Genomic DNA, 24,894 nt, shown 5'->3' with positions numbered 1-24,894 from the left:
TCAAACCAAAATGTATTCAGACACCTTCAACATTTCTCACATAATCACAGTTTATTTGCTATAGTTTAGAAAAATGGTAATAAAATATGACAAGAACTAACAACTGTCAAAACAAATTCATCTTGATAATGTCAGATAACTTTGATAGAAAGGTATGTAATGGATTACAATCAACCAAAACTTCAGACAACTGTTAGTATGACAATATTTACACAACTATCAATACTTTGTTGAACAATTACCAAGCAATGCGTAATTTTGTTCAGTCTGTGGTGTGAAAAGGTTGCATTACAAATTAAAGAAAAAAAACATGTAAACAAAACTTGGTGAGGTCAAAGTGTCTGAATAATTTTTGGTCCCCCTTTTTTTTCTTTTCTTCAATTTCACCAGTAGTCCACTGTATGAAGACTTTTTGGGTATAATATGTCACAGTTCTCTTTATTTTGCTATACTCACTTACATAAATTAATTATAGTGTCCTGCACCTACTAGTAAAATATATATATATATATCAAAGATTATATCTGATGTCTGAATAATTGTTGGTTTGACTGTGCATTAATTCTTGTTAAAACTACAAAGTAATTCAGTTAAGAGCAGTGAGTGATTTTCTTTCTTTCATTTTCTTGGATTAACATTACAGCAGCTAATAGCTAAATTAGGTGCGGTCACTTTAAGAGACAATGAATGCATCCAATATAATACACATTAGATTTTTTTCTCAACTGTTTACTTTCACTGAAGACATAACCACAGTTTTTTCAAACATAGTTTTCAAGACGGGTATTTTGACATGTTTTGTATGTATTTGTTGGTACAAGAGCAAAAAGAGGCAAATTCAGTGTTCAAGTGTTTTGACACTGCGTGTGCTGAATTGGGCTCTTTCACATCCTTTTCTGTTTGTTTAAACTGCGATTTGTATTTGTTCGTTCAGGTGCAGGAGGAACTTCGAGAAGAACTTTGCAAAGAAGAGTTTGGTTCTATGTTGCTGTCTGTGAGATGCAACTCTCTGCGTGCGCACCAAACACAGTGCGAGAGTAACCAGCTACTCAGTTGAGCTTTTCGGTGTCTTGTGATTGAATGCTTTAAACTTTTTTGAATGTTTAAATTGGCAAGACTTAAAAACACATGAAAATGATAAGCTTTCATGACGACATGCAGCAGTGCCAGGTCAACTGTCCTGATCGACTTTTTAGGCTGGCCTCAGCAAGAAAGTTGAGATCACTGGGGGGACCCCCTGAGCCATGGGCCCCTATAATCGTCACCACCTTTCACCCCACTAGCGATGGCCCTGGGGACAGCCATGGCCAAAAGTTTTGGCAGTGTCATGAATTTTGTGTTTTGCAAAGTTTGCTGCTTGAGCTGTTGTGGTGTTCATTCACATTGTTTCTATATCATTGTGTAGAGTGATCAGATGCTTTTTGAATAATTGCTAAGGTCCTCATTGGCCAAAAAATTATGAACTTTTCCTAAAAAAAAAACGTTTTTTGATTCTGACACAAAATGACCAGCTAACATTAAACAATGTTTTATTAACAAGGTTCGGGAGGAGCACGTCAGATACTTAGCCTAAACAAACACCGGAGGAGCACAATCAGGTTAATCAACACCATATCATACAGTAATTACAGCTGACTTACCTCTATCCATTGACGGTTTATCAGCATTCGGTTGGCACCTTTTGCCATTATATATTTTAGCCACATCGCACATGGCGTAGAATATAAAGAAATTACTCAGATTTTCTGAATTGATTTTTGCTAGCATTTTTCCTGTATTTTAAATTACAATTTCAGCTCCAAAGAATTTGCAGTTTTTAAGCATAATCACCTCGATTGCTCTCGATGAATTCTCTCTCTCAACTGTAGGACATCGGTCATGCAATCAATATGAAGAGAGAGAAGAAAAAAAAATTAAATAAGAGAATGTTTTCTTTCAACCATCGGTGTTGCTTACCTGCCCTCGCAACAAGTATTAAACTCCTGTCGAATGCTGCAAAAGCCCTTCCGATACAGTCGATGCTGTGTGCTCCCGTAGGACGTCATTGAGAGCCTCCTGCCAGACAATCTTTACCTTTTCCATGCTATGGTCGGTGAGGCTTACCCATCTGATGCCGTGAGTATTGAGCTCCAGTCAGATGCCGGCACTAGCCTCCCGGCCACACAGACTTACCTTTTCCTTTCTAGGGACGGTGAAACTTACTCATTCGATGCCGTGAGTATTGAGCTCCCATCGGATGCCAGAGAGAGCCTTCCGGCCACACAACTTTACCTTTCCGAATTACACCAGGGAAGGCTTATCCATTCGATGCTGTGAGTCTCAAGCTCCCATCGGATGTCGGCGAGTGCCTCCCGGCTAGACATCCTTACCTTTTTCATTTTCCAAAACTTTCTATCTGATGCCATGAGTCTCAACCTCCCATCGAACGCTGTCCAAGCTCCTTCAGCTGTCTCTCAGATGTCTTTTCCCCCCTCCTGGCGAGACTTACCCATTCAATGTTCTGAGTATGATACCCCATCAGATGCCATGAGAGCCCTCCCAGTCGGGTTTTCCTTTTCTCTCTCCCTGCCCGGCGAGGCTTACCTGTCTGATGCGTGTTCTCCCGGCTCGAGCCCTACCGACCAGGTACCCTAAACCACGTAGTCCAGTACCAGCAGCCGGTGGCCTACCCTTCCAACACATAAGTTGCTCCCACAGGGTTATATAGGCTCTTCCAACCTGCCAACCAGCCATCATCAGCCCCCACCAGTATTTAATGATTATTTTGGGGGCAGCATGCCAAATACGCATTATCATACTTCAGCTAATTATATGCAAGCGTGAACTCATGAAATGATGTTTTATTAACAAGGTTCGGGAGGAGCGCGTCAGATACTTAGCCTAATCAAACACCGATGGAGTACAATCAAGTTAATAAACACCATAGTATAAATACAGCTGACTTAACTCTATCCATTGATGGTTTATCAGCATCCCTCCTCCACCCCATCTCCCCACTTCGAGTTCATTTTACACTTATACGGGGAGGGGATTAATCTATGTTGGGGCCATTCTCGAGCTCGGAGCCCTTCCCCGGACACCAAGCTAAATACGCATTATCATACCTCAGTTAATTACATGTACACGTGAACTCGTGAATTGACTAGTCATATCAGCAGCACATCTGAAAGTGTGAATGAGTAGGGCTGTCAAAATGTCTGAAAAACTAAATTCGAATTTTGTACTTACTATCAAAATTCGAATTATATTCGAATTTAAAATGCATAATTTCAGTTAGGGTGAAGAATAGCTTTTGGCTTCTCTCCTGAGGCCACAAAAGGGTGCATTGAGCAAAATATTACTAATGCATGTGTATTCAAAGCATTATAATACATGAATGTGAAGTGAATAATATTTAAAATAATGCTTATAAACCAATTATAATTAAGTTGCTTAAACAACTATAGACAAAGCAGCATCATGTATACATGCATAGTTTAATTCAAAGGGGCGAAAGCAATCACACAGAGTACATTTTACATTTAAAAACCTGAGAGGCAGTGGGATGGGGAAAAAACATACTTAAAGTCTCGAGATATGTTTTTAAAAAAGTTGAACTTGCATTAATTTTACATGGCTTTCTAAACTTGCCGCTTTCTTGTGCAAGACTGGTGATAGATGTCCCTCTAGAAAATGCGCGAAAATATACGTTCTGTTTGAATGGCTTGGTTTCAGCCGGACCTTAAAGCAGCCTCCTTAATGCACACCTAAAATTCGAATGCAACGTTCTTGCAATCGAATATGGATTTTTATTTTAAATTCGACAAATATAATTTTTTTTTTTTTTTTTTGACAGCACTATGAATGAGTACTAAACAGGTAAATCACTATCATACTAAATAGATCGTAAGAGCAGACTGGTTGCTACGAAAGGAGGGAAGAAGCTCTTCCAATCAGTACTGTGTTCTTGTTAGCAAAGGTTACCTCCAAAGAAACATGTGCAGCCATCATTGCTTTGCATCAAAATGGCATCATTGCACCTGAAATAACCATTTACAAGATCATCAAAAACTTCAAGGAGAGAGGTTTGACTGCAGTGAAGAAGTCTTCACGACGTCCCAGATTGTCCAGCAAGCGCCAGGACTGTCTCTTCCTGAGGAGTCAGATACAGGATCGTGTCACCACCAGTGCAGAGCTTGCTCAGGAATGGCAGCAGATTGGTGTGAGAGCATCTGCACGCACAGTGAGGACAAGACTATTGGATAACGGCCTGGTGTCAAGAAGAGCAGCAAAGAAACCACTTTCCTCTAAGAAACTTTTTAAGGATAGACTGAAATTCTGCTGTAAGTACAAGGATTGGACAGCAGAAGACTGGTGCAAAGTTTTTTTCTCTGATGAAGCTCCCTTCCGACTGTTAGGGACATCTGGAAAATCGATTGTTCGGAGAAGAAAAGGTGAACGCTACCATGAGTCCTGTGTTGTGCCAACAGTGAAGCATCCGGAGACCATCCATGTGTGGGGCTGCTTTTCAGCCAAGGGGAGGGCTCTCTCACAATTCTGCCCAAAAACACTGCCATGAATAAAGAATGGTATCAAAACGTCCTGCAAGAGCAACTTCCAATGATCCATGAGCAATTTGGTGATGATTAGTGCATTTTCCAGGGTGATTGAGCACCATGTCACAAAGCAAGAGAGATAAAGAAGTGGCTTGGATCTCCCTGGATCTCAATCCCCTAGAGAACCTGAGGTCAGTCCTCACAAAGGTGAGTGGACAAGCAGAAGCCCACAAATTGTGATCAACTCCGAGAACTAATAAGGCAAGAATGGGTCACCATCAGTCAGGATTTGGCCCATGAATCTAATATCCAGCATGCCAGAGCGAATACCAGAGGTTATGAAGAACATGGGTCAACACAGTAAATATTGATTCATTTTATATATATATATATTTTTTTTTTTTTTATTATTATTTATTTTTGACAATAAAAATCTTTGAAACGTATGATATGCTTATCATTGTTTTTCCATACACAATAGAAATATGTGGAAAAATAATCTACTAATAATGAGCAGTGAACTTTGCAAAACAAAATTTGTCACTGCCAAAACTTTTGGCCATGACTGTACAATTAGCAAGACTGCTTGGCAACAGAATGTCACTGAGTTAGTAAAGGGACATGGGAAGATACAGTGGAGATTTGACGAGACCATGACAGCTGGATGTAAGGTCTGTCGGCGTTTATTTGGTTATAGCCTATACTTTGAGCAGCCTATATCTCTTAGGCTTAGGACTTAAAGGGTTAAATTTATAAACAATAGCCCATAACTGTATTGTACAATATCATTAAGCTAATTAAAGGGACACATCCTGATAAGTCCAAAAACGCTAAAATGTTTCTGGGTCACTTGTAGGAAAAACAAAATATGAAAAAAAAGTACACAAGGGTAAGTCAAGGGAAAACCTATAACGTGTATTAACAAGTGTTTATTTGTTACCAAATTTATTTTAGATTGTTGTCAGCAACAAAAACACGTTTTCATTTTGATTTACCTCGCTTCACACAGGTTGATCACAGCACACATTTTCACGCTGTGCACATCTTATGATTTTCTCATCATACATTCTCAGCAAAAAAAAAAAAAAGAAGGAATGCAACACAATAGCCTAAGTGAACTTTTAATGGAGATAAAAACTTAAATGTACGGTCAGCCAATAATTAATTGATAAAGTTTCAGTTGTAAGTAAGGTGCAAACTGACCTTAATTACAGCTGTAATCATGTGAATGTCCTGAAGCTATTGTTGAGTAAGTTAGGTGCGCTATCTGCTGGTCAGTTCTAAAAGCTTTTGTTTGTTTCCTGCGCTTAAGTTGTTAGTTCACAAGCTGACAAATTCAACGGTCTCCGCTTCACTCACCGTATAATAACGTACGTGCCATTTACGTAAATTACACTTCATATCTATATGTTTTTAGCCAATTTCTCAAGGCCACCTTGTGTCGCACGGATCAGAGTTTCAGCAACACCGTCCTGGATCGAGCTAATCCCGGGGCGCAGCTTCTCCCGGCAGAGCCGCGACGGACGGTGTGTTTGTTTTGCGGCTGTGTAAATTAGCCGTAATTCGTTTGCTCAGTAATGACGTGGGAGAGAGCTAATTGGGGCAGTGTTGATGGGTGCGTAAATGAGTCTCTGGTGTGATATGCTAATGAGCCCTGATTCTCTAACTCTCCATGATCAGACAGCAGACATATGGGATGAATGATATTTTGTTCACAAACATAAACAAACGTCTATGCGACTTTAACTTTAAGTTTACAATGAAAACGACAATTTTTGTATTTTTCATGTGCTTTAATTTCAAGCAATTTAACTTTACATACTGACAAAGAAGGAAAAGCTATACTATCATACTATAGGCTATTAGCCCGATTACACTACCGGTATTACCATATTGCCATAGTTGTTTTTCCCATAGTTGTTACCTATGGTTATACCTTAGTTTACCATATTACCATAGTTGAAAGTATGGTATTATATTGTAGCACCATGGTACTTTTTGTAAGAGTCCAAATTAAAAACACAGAGTAAAAGACGGCATAATGACAATTTAATTCTAAATCAACCTTTTTTCTAGTCTCATGATGTCGTCTGACAGCCGTCTTAAGGGTATCTTCATGGATGTGTTCACTTCTTCGCTTCTTCCTTTTCTTTTATGACTGAAGAGAAAACAATATTACATTAGGAAATAATACAGGGGCGGAATGAAAAAGTCAGTCATTTTATGTGAGTTGGCATCACAGCATTATAATGTACGGTATGATAGATTTGAGCTTTGTTAAAGATTACATTTAACAGTGTAATAATTGAAAATTATAGATTTTTTTTTAATGAGTAACATTAAGTGAGGCAAATGTAATTTAAACAAAAAAAATGCATAATTAAATATCCAATATCAGCAAATATTGTGCATCCCTATGTCATAGCAAAGTTCTTTTAAGACACGTCATGTCACTCGGCGGCCATCTTTGAAATGCCTCTAGGGCAGGGGTTCCCAAACTTTTTCATTCTAGGACCCACCTAGACAAGTATAATCAATCTCAAGACCCACCATAAAATGTTTAAATGGAAATAAGGGGAAAAACACATATTCATTTAGTATTAGAGAACAGTTTTTATTTTCCTTGTCATATGAATGAAATATTGATTGCAATACCAAAAGGCTTGAAAGAAATGAAAGAAATGTTATAACCATTCAGATGTCAAAACAGCACCCTGGTTATGTTAATGTTATGAAAGGAATAGCTGAGTATTTACAATGAAGTCAACTGATAAGATTGTTTAACATGTATAAAATAATAATAATATTAATAATAATAGAACCAAAAATATATATTGCCGCTAATATCAGGAAAATACTAGTGGAATTTCTGAATGAACTGATTAACAAAAACATGTATTGTGATATATTGTGAGCAAGTGAAATGTATTAGTGAGAAGGGTGTGCCTGCTTCTTTGAACACAACACATCGAATCTAGGAATTATTTTTGACAGACTGACACGCATGTCTTGTGATGGTTGTAGCCGTGATCTGTATTTTGTTTTCATTGCAGTCAGAGCAGAAAATCCACTCTCACATAAGTAAGTGGTAGAAAAGGGTACCAAAACTTTGAGTGCAGCAGCTCCTAATGTGGGGTATTCCTTGGCAACAAACACCCAGAACTGTCCAAGACTCTTTGACTCTCTGAAAAGCAGTTGAAGGCTCCTGTCTGAAGCCACATCTATCAGCTCCTCCTCTGCTCTTCCTGTTAGGACACAGTGCTCTCTTGCCTCACTACAAAAAGGATCCCGTATCCAGTCCCATTCTGCCATATCTACAGATGATTGATTTGATAGAAAAAGGATCAAATTACTATTACAATGAAGTCAACTGATAAGAGTGGGTAACACTTTACAATAAGGTTCATTAGTTAACATTAGTTAACTACATTAGTTAACATGAACTAATAATGAACTGCACTTATACAGCATTTATTAATCTGTGTTCATGTTAATTTCAACATTTACTAATACTTCATTAAAATCTTGTTAACATTAGTTAATGCACTGTGAACTAACATGAACTAACAATGAACAGCTTTATTTCTATTAACTAACGTTAACAAAGATTAACAAATACAGTAACAAATGTATTGCTCATGATTAGTTAATGCATTAACTAATGAACCTTATTGTAAAGTGTTACCTAAGAGTGTTTAACGTGTATAAAATAATAATAATATTAATAATAATAATAGAACCAATAATAATAATAGAACCAAAAATATATCTTACCGCCAATATCAGGAAAATACTCGTGGAATTTCTGAATGAGTGCGCCGAGGTGAGAATGCACAGTGTCTCGGATGCGTTCACCGTCATTGCCGCACACTCCGCACAGTGATGGAAACATGTCCCACACTCCTTTTTCCACTCGGGATCTCCACAACTCCAGCTTGCTGATGAAAGCTGTGATCTTGTCCATATAGGTCAGGATGGATGATGATGGACCTTGCATGCTTTCATTCAGTACATTTATATGAGTGAATATGTCCGACAGATAGGCAAGCTTCGCGCACCATTCTTCATCTGACAGATGTACAGCAAGAGGAGAATTAACATTTGCTAAAAACTGTGAGACCTCTTCTCGCAGCTCAAGCAGACGAGTTAACACCTTCCCCCTTGATAGCCACCTGACCTCGGCGTGAAGCAGGAGGTGCTGATGTTCTGAGCCCATTTCAGTGCATAGCGATGTGAAAAGTCGTGAGGAGAGTGCCCCGGCCTTGATAGCATTTACTATTTTGATGGCAGTCTGCAACACTTCGTTTAACTCCGGGTGCAGTTTCTTACTGGCAAGGGCTTCTCGATGTAAAAAACAATGTGTAAAAGTAGCTAATGGGGCCAGCTCCCTTACTCGAGCGACAAGACCACTTTTCTTGCCTGTCATTGCAGCCGCACCGTCCGTGCAGAGGCCCACACAGTTTTCCCACTGGAAGCCCTCGGACGTTATGTATCCATTTAAGCAGTCAAAAATATCTGCCCCTGTCGTTCGTTCTTTCAGTTCTTCACAAAATAAAAAGTCCTCAACGATGTCAGTGGAGTCAACGTACCTGACATAAGCCAGTAACTGTGCACATTTTGCAACATCTGTGCTTTCGTCCAGTTGTAGAGCAAATGCAACACTACTCCGGATTTTGTCACTTGTCTGTTCGCGTAAATCAGATGACATTTCCTCAATACGCCACTGTACTGTGTTATCAGAAAGCGGAACTTTAGCGATCTTTCCTGCAGCTTCTTTACCCAGCATTTCCTCAACGATGTCTATGCAGGCCGGCAGCAGAAGATCCTCTCCTATGGTGTGTGGCCTTTTGGATTTTGCAATTCTATATGCAGCTAAAAATGAGGCTCGCATTGCTTTTTCAGGGATGCTGGCTGTACCTTTAATCAGTTTTTGCTGACGAAGATACTCCTCTTTTTTTAAAAGAAAATACGATCTCCCCTTGTTGGCGTATGCAGAGTGTTTTGTTGTGAGGTGCCGTTTAAGTTTTGAGGGTTTCATGCTAGCACTGGCCAACCTTTCTAAGCATAAAAGACATTGAGGGACTTCCTCACCGTCTGGACCTCCGCAGGCAATAAATCCAAGATCAAGGTAGGACTGGTCATATTTTCTGCGTGGCTCCTTTTTAGATTTTCTTGTTTCTGACGACTTCTCACAGGTCTGTGATGCCTTTAGTTTTAAAAACTTTTCCATTTTTTTTACATACGCTATGCGGATTGCGGAGTGCGCGCGAATGCTGATAGACACGTGACAGTTCAACTCAAATGAATCAGACGATTCATTCAGTGAGTCATTCAATGAATGCTATGTTGATTCAGGCTTCTGATTCGTGTGCGTGCGTGCGTGCGTGTGTTTCAAAATGATTTCTTAAAAGAATCGTCACTTAAGAGTCGTTTGGTCATTAATCGGACTGGTTTTGATTCACTCATCGTAACGTAAATTTAGCTGCAGCTAAGTGCCTTTTCGCGACCCACCTTTTCTCACTGTGTGACCCACAAGTGGGTCGCGACCCACAGTTTGAAAACCACTGCTCTAGGGCATCCAAGTCCAGCCCCTGTCTCTTTGAATGGGGAAACATCAAATTCTCGAAAACTATTCACTAAGCTTACGATTAAATTTCATATTAGAAATCACCAAAGAAATCTGACAACAACTGTGCCATAAATGTTGTCTCAGAACGCACACTGTTTCTATAGAAACTGGGACGTTTCTAATGGCAGCTGCAGTGACGCGCTGACTTTACAGATAAGTTATTGGTTCTTTCATTCAGAAGGCAGGGCTTCTTCTGAGCATTGCATTTTTCCCCTTTCAAAACTATACGAATGACATGTCTTGATTATTCTATAGTCTTTGGTCATTGTCAGAGTTATACAACGGACATTATGGAGATTTTTGGCCGTACCTCGAACCTCCAGCTTGCACTCCACTTCATCCTCTCCTAGGTCATTGATGGCTTTGCATGTGTACTTCCCTCCATCAAACAAGCTGGGCTTACGGATGTTTAAAGTCAGCACGCCCTGGTTATTCTGCATGAGATACTTAGGATCCTCTCCAATAATCATCTTATTTTTCATCCATATAATCTTTGGCTGGGAGGAGAACAAAAGAGAATGAGAAAGAGAGTGCATTGTTGCTTAATGGGCTTAAAAGTGACTGCATGGGTGAATGGGTTTTTTATAGTCAGGCACTGTACCAACACTTACTTTTGGGTACCCACGGACAGCACAGCTGATGGCAGCACTGTAACCTGCGATAACAGACCTGTCTATGAGAGGTGTGATGAATTTAGGAGAGCTACACATATCTTTTTCCTTGTAGCTTTGCTGTTTTTGTTTAAGGCCTAAGAGAAAGAGAAAGGAAATGGATTACACATTAAAAAGTATTGCTTCAGCAGAGACACCTTAGCAATAATCTTCATGTAAAACAACAGTCAGTGTTTCAAGATTGATTTTTTTTTTTTTTAAACCACCAGTATGTAGGTACCAGTTTTGGTAATGGCAGCTGTGTTTTTGCTGATGCCAGCATCATCGCTCATGCCACATATGTTCTCGCTGAACACACGGAAGGTGTACTCGTTCCCCATCACCAGATCAGACACGGTACAACTAGGTCTGCGATTGTGTTCAATAGCTGTGAACCACTCCTAACAGGTAAATGAGGGAAAGACAGATTAAAAAGACTGGTGTTATTTGCCTTGTAGATACAATCTTAGATACAAACATTTCTCTATTCAATATTGGTTAGAATATCCCCTTAAGGTGACTGGTTTCCTGTGCTACTTCTTTTTAAAAATACTTAAAATAAAATGTATTTGAAATTAAGAACACAAATGTTGCTTTGTCAATAAATTTTATATTTTTACATATAAAATATTTTATTTTTCAAGATATAAGGTATTATTTATCCATACTATGGGCTACTAATACAGTAGGTATTGTAGCTGGTTTACCTTGGTTTTCAAGTCAGCCTTTTGGATGGTATAGCCAGTGATCTCACAGTTGCCATTATCTTTTGGAGGCTTCCACTCCAAAGAAGCGTTGAAGCCCCAAACATCAGTTACAGTGACAGCAATTGGAGGCCCAGGCTTGTCTGTGAGAACGGGAAGGAAAAGGAAAAAAAAACAACTAAGTATTAATGTAGCTTTAAACCAATACACTGTTCTAATTTTAACCATGAGACTAATTAATGTGCACTAAATGGAGAAGACGCTACAAGTGAGTGAGCAGAGGAATGATAAAAATGAAAGGGGATAAAATGAGGGAGAAGAGTAGAAGAGAGTGATCACATGAGCGAGAGGTAAGGATAGTGAGATCAAGCAAAAAAAAAAAAGAGAGAAAAAAGACTGAAGGCGAGAAAGTTGGAGTTTGCGGCTGGGAGCGGTTGGCATTAATCCTGGGCAGGCTGCTGGGATGCTGGCAGCAAACTGTGACTAAATGGCTGTCTGGCTCATCTGAAGGGTTTTTGCACTCTCATTAGCTTACCTCCCAGCGGGAACACAGAGTGAGTGTCCCCTAATCCTATCCTAATCCCGTTCAACACCAGGAATAATCCAAACAACACCCCACAGAATAATCCCTGCAACCGAACTGACCTATGACATCCTCGATTCTGGTGAAAGAGTAAGTGTTTAATATGAATCCTTTCTGACAGTTTAGAAGTTTGAAAATCAGCGTCACTTTTGAAAGTGATCCTCAAACACTTTCTATGGGTTAACAAAATTAACCTGGCTCACACTTCACTTCACAGGGAAATTAACCTTTTGAACTGTTCAGTTTAATCCTTTAATTTTAGGTCATCGCTGTATATTTGTGGCCCTAGTGATCTGTATAATCTTCACAAATGAATGTGTAGCATCTTCAACAACCTTAAAAACGACTTTAAAAAAACTAGGAATGGCTCACCTAGATCTCTTTTTCTAGACTGTTAGTGTTAGCAAGAACTTTATTATCATTAATCCATCTCCAGTACATCCACACACATTGTGATGGATGTCTTTAGCCATCACATCACATCTCTTGTCTTTTGAGCATCCTGCCACGAGCGTTGCAATTTTATGATGGCATGTCAAACATTTCATAGAGACACAGCCTGGTGGGTAGTGCTTCAACACTTCAAGTGCTAACAATTCAGGCAAACCATGACTCTGTAACTCTTGAATTTGAAATTATGTTGTTGTGCAGTTCCCAACCAAATCATTTTGTTGACACAAACCTACAATCTGGATCTCTAGTGTGACTTTGTCCTCCATGTTCTCAATCTGCACGGAAAGAGTGTACTGGCCAGAGTGCTCTCTGGCCGCCTGCCTGATGAACAGGATGGTGTCCACATCACTTGTGCGGATATTCACCAGCTTGGTGTCTAGAGGTTCGCCATCCTTGAGCCAGGTCACCACCGGACGCGGTTTGCCCTTGAGAGCAGATGACATGGTGTAAGTAATAATTTGATCTGCTGCAAAGACTAGCAAGAACAGAACAGAAAAGTAGCACTACACAAGTACAGGGCAGAAGAATGTATGTGCATGACTGACCTGGAAGGGAATGACAAGGTTGACCTTCTCACCCACTCGTTTGATGTATTTAGTCCTAAGCTGCCGAGGGAGGTGGATTTTAGGACGCTCTGACAGAGGAAAAATACAGAAGAAAACATGCTGAAAATGACAACAGACAGTGGGGTGTTTTATACTTGGTGTTCAATGCGTCACAGACAAGTGTGTTATGTCAAATCTGCATTTGAGTAGTTAGAAGTAGTTCAAATGAAAACTGGAAGATATTTGGAAAAATTTCCACACAATTATAGTTAGTGAAGTCCAATGTTGTTTTGTTGTGTTCAGCAATATTGAGCCTTATTTTCTCCTAATTTTTTGAAGACTTTTTAATTAATTAAATTACATTTTATGAATACAAATGTTTGTAAATATTTTAAAAGTGTACATTGGCTAAAGATTTATTTTGTCAGTTTTCAGGAGTTTGAAATGGACTAAACTCCACAAACGTACATTTTGATTCCTAAAAATGTGTTGTATGTTGTTCGTGTGCAAGTGTGCATGTGTGAGAGTCTCACCGACAATCTCCCGAATGGTGACAGCTTGCGCCATCACAGCCGGGGGGCTACGACCAGCGATGTTCACAGCTGTCACCCTGAACAGCATCTTCTCTCCAACAGGCAGCCCTTTGACCCTGAAGCTATTCTTCTCAACAGGGGTCTTGTTGGCCTGCACCCACTCACTGGCTGTGAGTTCCACCAGGAGCAAAGAAAGCAGCAAACCAACAAAATATGTAAACATGTCAAAAAATCATCAAAAACCATTACTTCACTGTAATGTTTTGAAACCGAGACGGCACTCTATGTCAGCTCTATAGCAAAGGCCACCGTGTGCCTCACCTCCCTCAATGCAATATTCAATGATGTACCCATCAATGCCACCAGCTCCAATTCTTTCTGGGGGAAACCATTTTAGAGCACAGGTACCATCTGTTACATCTTCCACCGTCAGGCGTGTTGGTTCACTAGTTGGTGCTATGAAGGAGCAGGAAAACCAAGAGAATGAATGTTGAATAAATTGAAATGAACTGAACAGAAGTCAAATAAACTGATAAGTTATAGCAGACAGTCTGATGAGTAACTAACCAATGGGCATGAAGGGTTTGGAGCTGGCGCTGGGCTGGGAGATGCCAATACCGTTAACTGCAAATACCCTTATCTCATATAACACACCCTCAATCATCTTCTTAGCATCATATGTTGTGGACTCATAAATGTCAAAGTTCAGCCTGGTCCACCTGGAAGAACCCTTCTTCTTCCTCTCCATGAGGTAACCTTGAAAGTATACCAAAATTGTAAGCGGTCTCCCACACATATATCAATATAATCCATAACCTAATTAAATATTTTATTGGTATACTGCAAAAAAGCAAAACTCTCAACATACTGACAAAATATTACAAGGTTGTAATATTGGATGTCAGGTTTGAGACAAACACATTGGGAGGATCTGTTTTACCTTTCACAGGAACTCCACCATCAAATGTGGGGGGATCCCACTGGATGGAAGCACTGTCCTCACCCACTCCAGTGCATTTCACATTCTCAGGTGGATCAGGCACATCTGAACACAGCACAGAAAAAGTACTGGCGTGAAGTTGTAATAAAGAGATTTGACAAAGCAGCTAATAAGCACAGAAAGAGAGGGTAGCAGATGGTTAACATGCATAAACTCACCAACAATCTTAACCATGACATCAGCCTGGTCTTCTCCTGCTGGGTTGGTTACAGTGATATGATAGAGGCCCTCATCGGATCTCTCTGCCCCTTCAATCACAAAGCAGCTCAGGTTCTTCATGGTCTCCACTCTCACACGCCCTTCAGTTTCAGAGAGCTCCTGCATCATACAAACGTCATGCTTTGAATCAAGCATGCTGATATACTGGAGATTTCAAAGTTGCAAGTTATGTTTCAAAGTTGATTTCCATATATTGAGAATATTTTCCTGCTGGAAAGACAAGCATGAAATCCATGCTGGTTTTGTGTTGGTCTAGGAGTTTACCAGCACAATATGAGTCACTGGGCTCGCCAGGATGGTCCTTCTGGGTCAGCTGATTGAGTCTTGATGATTAAGGTAAGGTGGTAGAGACACAATTCGAAATACAACATATGCTGGTGACCAGCACTGCTGGGCTTTTCAGCAGGGTTTTCTCACTGAATCTGATATGAAAACAAGCCCATATGTGCTGTTGGCCTTAAATTAGATGAGAGTATGTGACAATTTGCCAGCAAACTCTCACCATATCTCCTTTTTTCCAGCACACAGTGGGAGGAGGCTCCCCTGTAATGTCAACTTCAAACCGGAGCTTGTTTCCTGCAACGACGATAATGGTGTTTTTGTTGACAAAGCTGCCAGTGGTGTCCAGGTGGATTTTGGGTGGTTCTGGGTGATAAAAGAAAGAAGTGTGGCATTTAAAATCTGTCGCCCTTACACAAACTATATCGTTAGATTTGTCGTTGCAGGTAAGATATTTACCTTGACGGGGTACATAATCAATCTTGATCTCTGTGGATACAAATTATAGAGCTAGGTAAATTTTGAAATGTACAATTTAATAAAAAAAAAAAATCTGATTCTCTCTCTTACCCAAGAAGTTGAGTTTGGCAGAAAGAGAAAAAGCATAACCATCTGGTACAAAGGTGTAATCTCCTGCATCTTCAGGCCTCACATCATCTATCACCAGCTTGTGAGTCCTGAGATACCAAGATTAAATTGTACCACATCATGAGAACTGTACGCCACAATATTTTTACCCAAAAAGCAAGTAGTAAGATGGTTATTCCGATGACTTATCTGTTTTAGCGTCCTGGCATAAAACAGTATTGGTGAGGTCAAGGACGAGGTGAGCTTACTTATTCATGAATCGATAAGGGTGGCTTTAAGTGGACCAATATACCTGCCGATGTGTGTCATTTTGATGCGGTTGCTGAGAGTGACCTCCACCCCGTCCTTAAACCACTTGCCAGTCACTTTCTCATCTGACACTTCACACTTAAAGACAGCCTGTTCTGCTGCCTTCAGTGTCAGATCAGCTATACTCTGCAAAACCTCCAGTTCCTTCTCTGTAATAGAGAAAAAAAGAGGAGAAAGAAGGACAATGAGGCAATTAATACTAAAAAGTAAATACAGAAACATCAGCCAAATGGTGGAAGGACTAGGAAGGGAGAATTGTCATTTTACTCTATCAAAAGAAGTACCTTCTACTTCCAGCTCTCCCTTGGACTCCCCCCCACTAGTGTACACATAGTATGTCCCAATGTCCTCTGTGATTGCCTCATTGATGATGAGCCAGTGCTTTGTCCCATCTTTTTTAAAGCGATACTTTCCATCTCGGCTCAGTTCCACTCCATCCTTCATCCTGAGAGATGAAGAGAGACAGAGGGCAAGCGAGACAGAGAGACAAAGATGGAAATAATCTTCATAAGAAACCGAGGAAGGCAATCTATGCCGAGATTACTGAAGATAAAGTAAGAAAGAGAGTGGAACGTGTACAAAAAGAACATGGATGGAAAAAAAACGGATGGAGAGATGTAGAGCAATAGAAAAGATAATTGTCCCGGCCTTCGATACAGTAGAAGATTATCTAGAAATACACTTATGATACTTATATTGCAATATGCTACATGTGGCATTTATTAAAAGCTAATAGGTTTTTGCGGTTTTTGACATAACCATTGTCATTGTTAAATGAGTCATTGTTTTCTGTAATTGTTGGTAATAAAAGGCAAACAAAATAGTAGCCGGATAATTTGCAGTTTAGCCCATTTCATGCTAATAATGGCTTTTTAATGTTGATGACAATAATTAGCAATGTTGACCTTCATAGTACTGAAATTAATTTAGTCAGCTAGTGATTTAGTAGTGTATTTAGCTAGTGTATTAAGTATTTTCATTTGTACAGTTGGTCAATTTATTTGCACGCCTGTTGCTGACCAACTGACGAGGTAAGTGATGTCAGCTTGGTCCAGTATCTCACCATTTCACATTGGCTCCCTCATCAGACACTTCAACCTCAAACTCCACCTTCTCCCCAACCACCACATGGACGTCATCCAACATCTTAGTGATGGTGACAGGTGGTTCTGTTCGTATAAACACACCAATAAATGGTTAATATTTTCAAACACTGTAAAACGAACACCATTTTCATCAAAGTACAGAGGAGCTTCTGGGGCTGATGGCAGCTACAATGCCACAAACCCATGAAGAAATTAGACAAAAATGTCACAGGAACAAAAACAAGACAAAAAAAAGACAGACTTGGCTAAAAAAAAAAACATAGCTCAAGTAAAAACAAAGGTAAGGACGGACGGCATAGACCGAGTCTTAAAGGCAGATGGCTTCCACTTAGGGACAGTCAGGACACAGGACAGCTAGTGATAAGCAGACAGAACAAATTAATTTACAAAAAGGGGGTTTGCTAATGATGCCAGTGATGATGAAGATGGTGATGAAGATAATGACAGTGTACCTTGGATAAAGACCTCAGTGAAACTCTTCTCCTCTCCAACCACACATTCATATGCGGCATCATCAGAGAGGGTGCACTTGTTAATAGTGAGCTTACGGATACCACCCACACTCTCAAAGATATATCTAACAGAAAGAGAGTAATTCAGCACAAACCTTGTGTAAGGCATCGAGCATCAACCATCAATAGTGGTCATTAGTGATGACCAGTGCACCTCTTAAAGTGCTTTGCAAAACTTTTTATTCCAGTACTTTTAAACACAAACACAAAGGCTCATACTTGGCTGAAGGTTTGATCTCCTGTCCATTTCTCAGCCATTTGACTTGAGTGTTGGGGTCAGACAGCTCCACACTAAGCTGTATTTTCTTTCCTTTCTCCACAGAGTAAGCAGGATCCAACTTCTTTAGGAAAGCTTAAAACAGAAACAGCACTAACATATTCAGTGCATTATAATACTCGCCCACCAATTCCAAATCTATTTTGTTTGGTTTATTAACAAAATTGCACATTAGGGTTGGATTTGAACCCTTAGTATGTATTTATGTATATTTGTGAGGGACCATGACTTGGTACATCCGTCATGTGTCTCACCATCGCTCTTTTTGGGTTCCACCTTCCTCATCTTCTTAAGTCTTTTGAGCATGCCCCTGAGATCAGTGATGCCATACTGAAAGGCGATCTTCTCATAGTCACATGGCTTGGCATTTTTCAGGATCTCCCACACATCCACATCAATCTCAGGCTCCTCCTTCTGCTTCCTCTCTCTGAGGCACATGGAATCCAAAAATACGGTTAATCTTCATATTTGGGTGAGATTCACTATTTTTATGTTGAGTCCTAGGGACCCCAGTGATGCTGTATTTCCCTCAAATTCTTAAGTCTCTATGACCTACTCAAATGAAGCTGATCTGTTGTATCATTAAATATACATGCATATTTTAGAAATTTAACTTATCCAAAATTCTCAGACCCTAGACAGAACTAATGGTTAAGGTTAAAACCATATTAAACTTCTACAGTCAATAAATGACACCATTAATTATAATTAGGCAGTGATTACTATGTATGTATGAATCTGAAGAAAGCATGATGGTCAAAGTGAAAGTGAAGAACTCCAACTGCACATAAAGAAGAAGAAAACATGGAGGGTGTAGAACATCTTCCAAACCTTTTCTTGAGTAAACCACTGAAGTCCAGTTCACCTGCATCCTCTCCTGCATCTCCCCTACAGATGACAGAGGGTAATAGAGCAAGAAAAAAATTTAATAAAAATAAATAAAGAATTAGGAGTGCATCATGTTTATAATAAATACAGTTTACTGTATTTTATAAACTCACATAATAGACGCTTACTATTATACACTTAAAATTTGTCATCTATGGCTTCATGAAGAAACTTTATCATCCATGGAACCTTTCCATTGTACAAAAGTTTCCATAGATAATTAAAATGATCTTCAGAAAAATAAATAGAAATGACATTGCTGTGAAAAACCCCTTTTGGAAACTTTACTGTATTTTACTAAGGATACATGCAGCATCTAAACGGACATTTAAATTTATGAATTTGGCAGACAATTTTATCTGAAATGACTAACATTGCATTGAAGATATACATTTTATTAGTTTATGCAGTCCCTAGGAGTCAAACCTATGACCTTGGGATTGCAAGTGTCATGCTCTACTGTTTGAGGAGCTTGAAGAGAAGATCAAGGAGCCTGCCTCATTCCTAGGGCTAAACACAGACCTCCCAGAGCTGGACCTGGAGCCAAACTCTCAGACACGAGGAAAAACATTACTGCTCAGAAGAGCAGCTTCTGGCAACAGAAAGCTCCCTCAATGATATGCAAGAGTATCATATAATCTCGCTTGTATGAACATGAGAAGCATGAGTCGCTAAATCTGTGTATACACTGTGTATACACTACAGCAGCATCTAAAAATAAAGTCACACTGACAACATGAATGAAACTCCTTCCAAACCAAGACCATACGTCTTAGGAGTGTGGTACAACAATGTGACATCAAGACATCTACCAGTTACAAATGAGTAAGAGACACAGACACACAAACAAACTTACGATCGTTTGAACGCCTCCAAAATGTTTGTTTGCTGTGTCTCTTCAGCAGCTGAAGGAGAAGATGAAATACATGATGATGGGAAACTGTGAGTGTTTGATTTGCTCCACAATCTGATTACTGTCAAAACTAATAAATGTGTAATGCTGATTTGCTGAGTGCTGCGAAACTAACGGGAGAGGATCTAATCAGCAAAATACCTACTGAATAATGAATCAGCTCTAGATTTACAGTAACATGAGCATACACAAACACACACCAGGCACGTAACTGACTTTAATAATCTGAAAACTACATTATATGCATTATAAATGTCCAACATCAGGTGTTTCAAACTCTAATTACTAGCCAGATTCAGTGATCACACGAAAATTTGTGAATCTATTTGTACATCAGAATATGTAAAAATGTTCTTTTAATTTACTTATAAATGCAACTACCTTCGACGGAGATTTCAAAAGTGCAGCTGTCACACTTGTCTTTGGAAGTGACCTCACAACGATAACCTCCTGCATCTCCATCCACAACCTTAACAATGGTCATCTCATAAGTGTATATCTGGCATCAAGTAAAATAAATGTTAACTCTGATCTGTAATGAACAAATTTCAAATAAAACACACTGTTCCTCACACACCTTGGTGTTCCTGTCGTAGCTTTCTTTGAACTGGAGGTGTTTTCCAACCTTGCTGCTAAGATCCATCCATTTCCCCTTCAACCACTTCATAGTAGGCTTCCTCAGCATCTGAGAGGAATCCACCTTAGCCACAAATGTGACATTTTTCCCTGTTACAAATAAAATTACATGTATAAACATTGCTGAACTTTCCATAGCGTTATTTATGTGACTATATTAAGCAATATCACACAAGCAAGAGTGCTGTTGTTATGAATATAGGATATATTAAGCGTAGTTGTATTTCTGATATTGGTTGCATTCTTACAGTTCAAATGAAAAAAGCAGGTGCATACTTCTGAATGATTTATGGATTTTTTTATTATACAAAAAGCACAAACGGATTGATCCATTTGTGATTTTTGTATAAAAAAAACATAAATCATTCAAAAGTATGCAAGTGAGTGTGGATCCTGTTTTTTTTTATCTACGCATCCAAAGTTTTGGTTGAGTGCAGTGTTTTAACATATTTTTGATAACTTACAGTTCAATTAATAAGAAGTTACATTATAGCCACAAAGTTGGCAGTTACCTTGTGTATTGTTTCTCCATCAATTTAATTATTTCCATAAGAAGCCAACACTGATTAACTGTTCCACATCTCTGAATAGTAGCATTTGGTACCAGAATGAACTGGTGTTATTATTTGTTTATGACTGTTTATGAATAAATTAGCTTGTTTCATTCCTGACAAGTGTTTTTAAGGAATTTATTGAATGAATCAATCAGTGATCCACTCATATAGTGACAAGCACTTGCTTCATTCCTGAACAAATCAATGTTCTGAATGAATTTAGTAAATGATTCAATGATTCATTCATAAACACAGACACTATTATCATTCTTTAATGAATCAGTGTTCTGAACAAATACACTGAAAGAATGATTCAATGACTCTAAAAACCCACCGCTAATACGCAGACTAAGTCTTGAAATGCATTCAAGCTGCGGAGAGTTCAGAATCTTACCTTTAATGGCAGTGACAGTCTGAGGCTTCTCCACAAACAAGCCACTTAATTGAGACATCTGTTGCTCTTCTCCTGGGACATGTTCTTCCGGCAGAGTCAGAGAAACAATGTAAACTCATATGAACTGCTGAAAGCCCACATTAAAGGGATACTAGACAGGCTATAGTCAACCAGTATTGAAAACAGTGAATCATTCATGATATTTACTGTTCATATTGACATGTGAGCAGCCTGGAGTAAAGCTTCCCTAAAACATCTAGCACCATCTAACAAAACACTATTTGTGTTAAGACATTTGGCACCATCTCAAAAACTATTGCCTATTGATTTTCACCTTTCAACCCTTCCAGATCCATAAACTGATAGTTCACCCAAAAATAAAAATTATGTAATTTTTGTTTCACTCTTATGTCTTTGCAAACCAGTATGGCTTTCTTTTCTCACAGTTTTTTTTTCTGAAGGTGACAGAATTTTAATCTTGTGTGAACTATCCTTTAAGGGTCTGCATTGGGATCATGGATGTGAAAGACACTTGCACAATTTCCTTTTGCATGAGAGATAAAAAAAATATATATTTTCTTTTTTTTTCATGTATTTGTCATTGACAATACATGCTAAAGGATTTGTGTGTCTTACCATCCTCAGGCAATTCTGTATCAAAGAAAAAGAGAGAAAACAGATTGAAGGAAACCATTAGGAAGTTTATATTGCATTATATTATGTCTCTTTAAAAACTGACCTTTTAGGAGACGTTCATGTACACACATACTGTACATACTAACACACATATGAAGACACTGATGTTCTTCCGTCCTTCAGTTTTTCAGAATGAAGAAAGTGCTGTTAATTCAGTTATTTTCTTCACTATCCAGTCAATACCAATCAACTTCAGTGCCCTGCAATCCATTATAATCATAGTGGTACTGATGGGTGGGTGGGATGTTTTTTGGTTGATGCTGGTTATCGAGTTAAATGGATGGCTTTGATGGCTGATTATTTAAAACCAATTCTTGCATTCCTTTCCATATCCCTTTCTGAATCATAACATATCTATAGAAAAATTCACAGTAAGTATGAAACAGACAATATAACAAGCCAAAAAGTTTGTCTTTAATAAAAAATCCACAGCAACTGGCTACAAATACCATCTGTGGTTGGATCAGGCCCAGATGATGTCATGCATTTCCATAAAACTAGAGAACAAAAGCTTCACTCTCTGTTTTATGTGTATGCAAGTTAATTTGATAAACTGAACAAGGATGAAAAGTCACAGTGCAATGAATAGTTTGGCTTATATTCACAATTGTTTTGCATAAGGCTCTCTTAACCAACCATCCTATTTTCTGAAGATGATTTACCCAGAAACTCTTATTCCAGATAATATAAATGTAGAAGTAGTTGAACTCTAATGTCAGCCACTAAACATGTACACTGTGAAAATGCTTGTCCAGTTCTGGGTGTCTTAATCTCATGTTGCTGAGTGTCCTGACCCTCACACTTCAGTGCTGGATCTCATACACAGATCCAAATATTTCCAATGGCGAAACTTTCAGAGGGACAACCACTTCAGAGTATCAGTAAACTGCATAACCTTGGCTTCTTTAATGGTCTCCACATTTCTAAAAAGGTTCCAAGAGGTTAAAATAAAACATGGTTGCAAGACATGAAGATGATATCATAAATGTAAAAAAAAAAAAAAAAAAAAAAAAAAAAAATATATATATATTTTGTAAAATGGCTTGAAATAAAACCTTTTGGTTTATGCACACTAGCAAACATTGATATATATATATATATATATATATATATATATATATATACCCAATCTAATAAAAAAGTATACATCCAAAGTATAATTTTCTCCAAGTAAACTTATTTGACCTAAACTACAATTAAAGGGATAATTTAAGATGTTGTAAATAATTTTAGTCACAGCTAATATTTAAGCAAATAAATCAAACATTTAATGTATAATCAATGACAGATTTTACAAAAAAAAAAAATTATATATATATATATATAAAAAACATTTTTTTTTTGTAAAATATGTCAGATTATAGGGATTTTTGAGTGGTTTTTATTTTCCTAAAACCACTTACAGCACCTGCAAGGGCTAAAATATAACATTCTCCTGATCTGGATGCTTTGGCGAAACTTAATTTGAATATACAGCAGAGACTGTGTTGAGTCTCAAAAAAAGAATATGGCCTTTAAAAGACTTCAGTGACTTCAGCACTATTCAGTGAACAATGGACTGACTTGAATGAAAACAGATTCGCCAAAGCAATCTCAGATTTCAAACCACTTGTTTGCCTTTTGGTCTTGCTTTGGCCAGTCAGAACCCCTGTGACAGACCTGTGGACCACCGACAGAGACAGTGACTGACATTTGGTCACATGCACAGTCAAAGGAAAGGAACTTGCACATTGACAAATAAACTCAAACACACACACACACACACAGCGAGCCAAAAGGAGTGTTTCTTTCCCTTACCGTCACTTCCCTCATCATCTAAATTTTAAAAAAACAATGGAAGCATAATGAGGTTAAGGCAGCACATACAGAGAGACGAGTTAAACACTAACACTGTAATACACAACATCCCACTGTCTTGTTTCTGGAATCTAGAGCTGGAGAGAAAGTGAAAACAGAAATGGACACACAAAAGGATAACAGCATACCTGTCAAACACTGTCTGCAGTTTTGAACACTAGATTTGATTAGAATATGTATATTAGATTTAGAATATGTGATTTATTTTGATATTTAGTTGTAATGCAATGGCATTTACTGTTTGGGGTCACTGTAGGGTCTCCTCCAGAGGAAATGATTTGTACCCCAGTGCAAATGTTCGTTTTATGACACCAAATACTTTATAATGAAACGAGAACTGCAAATACATACCATATATGCACATGCTTAGTTATTCTCGCATTGCGCTGCATTAATATAATAGGTGACGATCAGGTTAGAAAATATTGGAAAGGTCATTCTTAAAAAGTTATTCTAGAATAACGGTGCTTAATGTAGTCTCACATTTTTGCCATTTAAATGCTAGTGACAGCATCTCCCACTGCAATTTGAAAATGTCTCATTAATTTGGAAAGAAATTGTAATAAAAAATGTACATGATTTTAAATGCATGCAGCACAGCAATCTGTTATCTTTTAAATCACAGCATATGCTGGGCTTTTGTTTATAACGCATTTTCAGCAGCGAGTAAAGTAGGCTCTAATATTATTTATGTAGGTAGAAACAATATACTGTAATTTATGTACACTCACTGGATTATGTAGATACAGAATAATAAATAAATATGGTTCTGCATGTATACATAGTTAAATTCAAATGTATTTCTGCCAGCTGCACTTCTATTTATAAAGGCAGGAATTAAGTCAACCATATTAATAAGTCTTTATGTAATATGTTCGTTTTGAAAAATTATTAAAAATAAAATTAATCTATACACTATATATATATGTGTGTGTGTGTGTGTGTGTGTGTGTGTGTGTGTGTGTGTGTGTGTGTGTGTGTGTGTGTGTGTTTGTCAATATGTAAAAATATTGTAAGATCACTGCTAGCTGGTT

General features: G+C 38.4%; 1 protein-coding gene across 1 annotated transcript; it reads right to left on the bottom strand.

Moving 5' to 3' along the window:
- Window positions 1-6,329: 6,329 nt before the first annotated feature.
- Window positions 6,330-22,016, bottom strand: LOC132149125 (myosin-binding protein C, fast-type-like). Its single transcript, XM_059558075.1, has 27 exons — window positions 21,944-22,016; window positions 21,308-21,391; window positions 20,301-20,449; window positions 20,105-20,222; window positions 19,667-19,715; window positions 18,754-18,810; window positions 18,177-18,349; window positions 17,865-17,997; window positions 17,586-17,710; window positions 17,091-17,196; window positions 16,312-16,472; window positions 16,011-16,176; window positions 15,701-15,807; window positions 15,590-15,619; window positions 15,354-15,496; window positions 14,791-14,950; window positions 14,573-14,677; window positions 14,200-14,388; window positions 13,954-14,088; window positions 13,633-13,800; window positions 13,100-13,188; window positions 12,784-12,979; window positions 11,522-11,661; window positions 11,056-11,215; window positions 10,776-10,912; window positions 10,475-10,661; window positions 6,330-6,693 (listed from the first exon to the last, which is right to left on the bottom strand). Exons 1-27 carry the CDS (start codon window positions 21,999-22,001, stop codon window positions 6,662-6,664), a joined length of 3,357 nt encoding a protein of 1,118 aa, XP_059414058.1. The 5' UTR covers window positions 22,002-22,016; the 3' UTR covers window positions 6,330-6,661.
- Window positions 22,017-24,894: the final 2,878 nt, after the last annotated feature.

Source organism: Carassius carassius, chromosome 9, assembly GCF_963082965.1.
Source record: "Carassius carassius chromosome 9, fCarCar2.1, whole genome shotgun sequence".
NCBI classification, from domain to species: domain Eukaryota; kingdom Metazoa; phylum Chordata; class Actinopteri; order Cypriniformes; family Cyprinidae; genus Carassius; species Carassius carassius.
The sequence above is the reverse complement of the archived record's forward strand: the minus strand, read 5'-3'. Positions and strand labels throughout refer to the sequence as shown.

Excerpts from the sequence above, each read along its gene's own strand:
- LOC132149125 (XM_059558075.1), bottom strand. The coding sequence starts at position 22,001 with ATGGTTTCCTTCAATCTGTTTTCTCTCTTTTTCTTTGATACAGAATTG. Across the intron at positions 20,450-21,307 it reads GACTGTCACTGCCATTAAAG|GGAAAAATGTCACATTTGTG; the intron begins GTAAGATTCTGA and ends TATTTGTAACAG. Across the intron at positions 18,350-18,753 it reads AGTGGTTTACTCAAGAAAAG|AGAGAGGAAGCAGAAGGAGG; the intron begins GTTTGGAAGATG and ends CATGTGCCTCAG.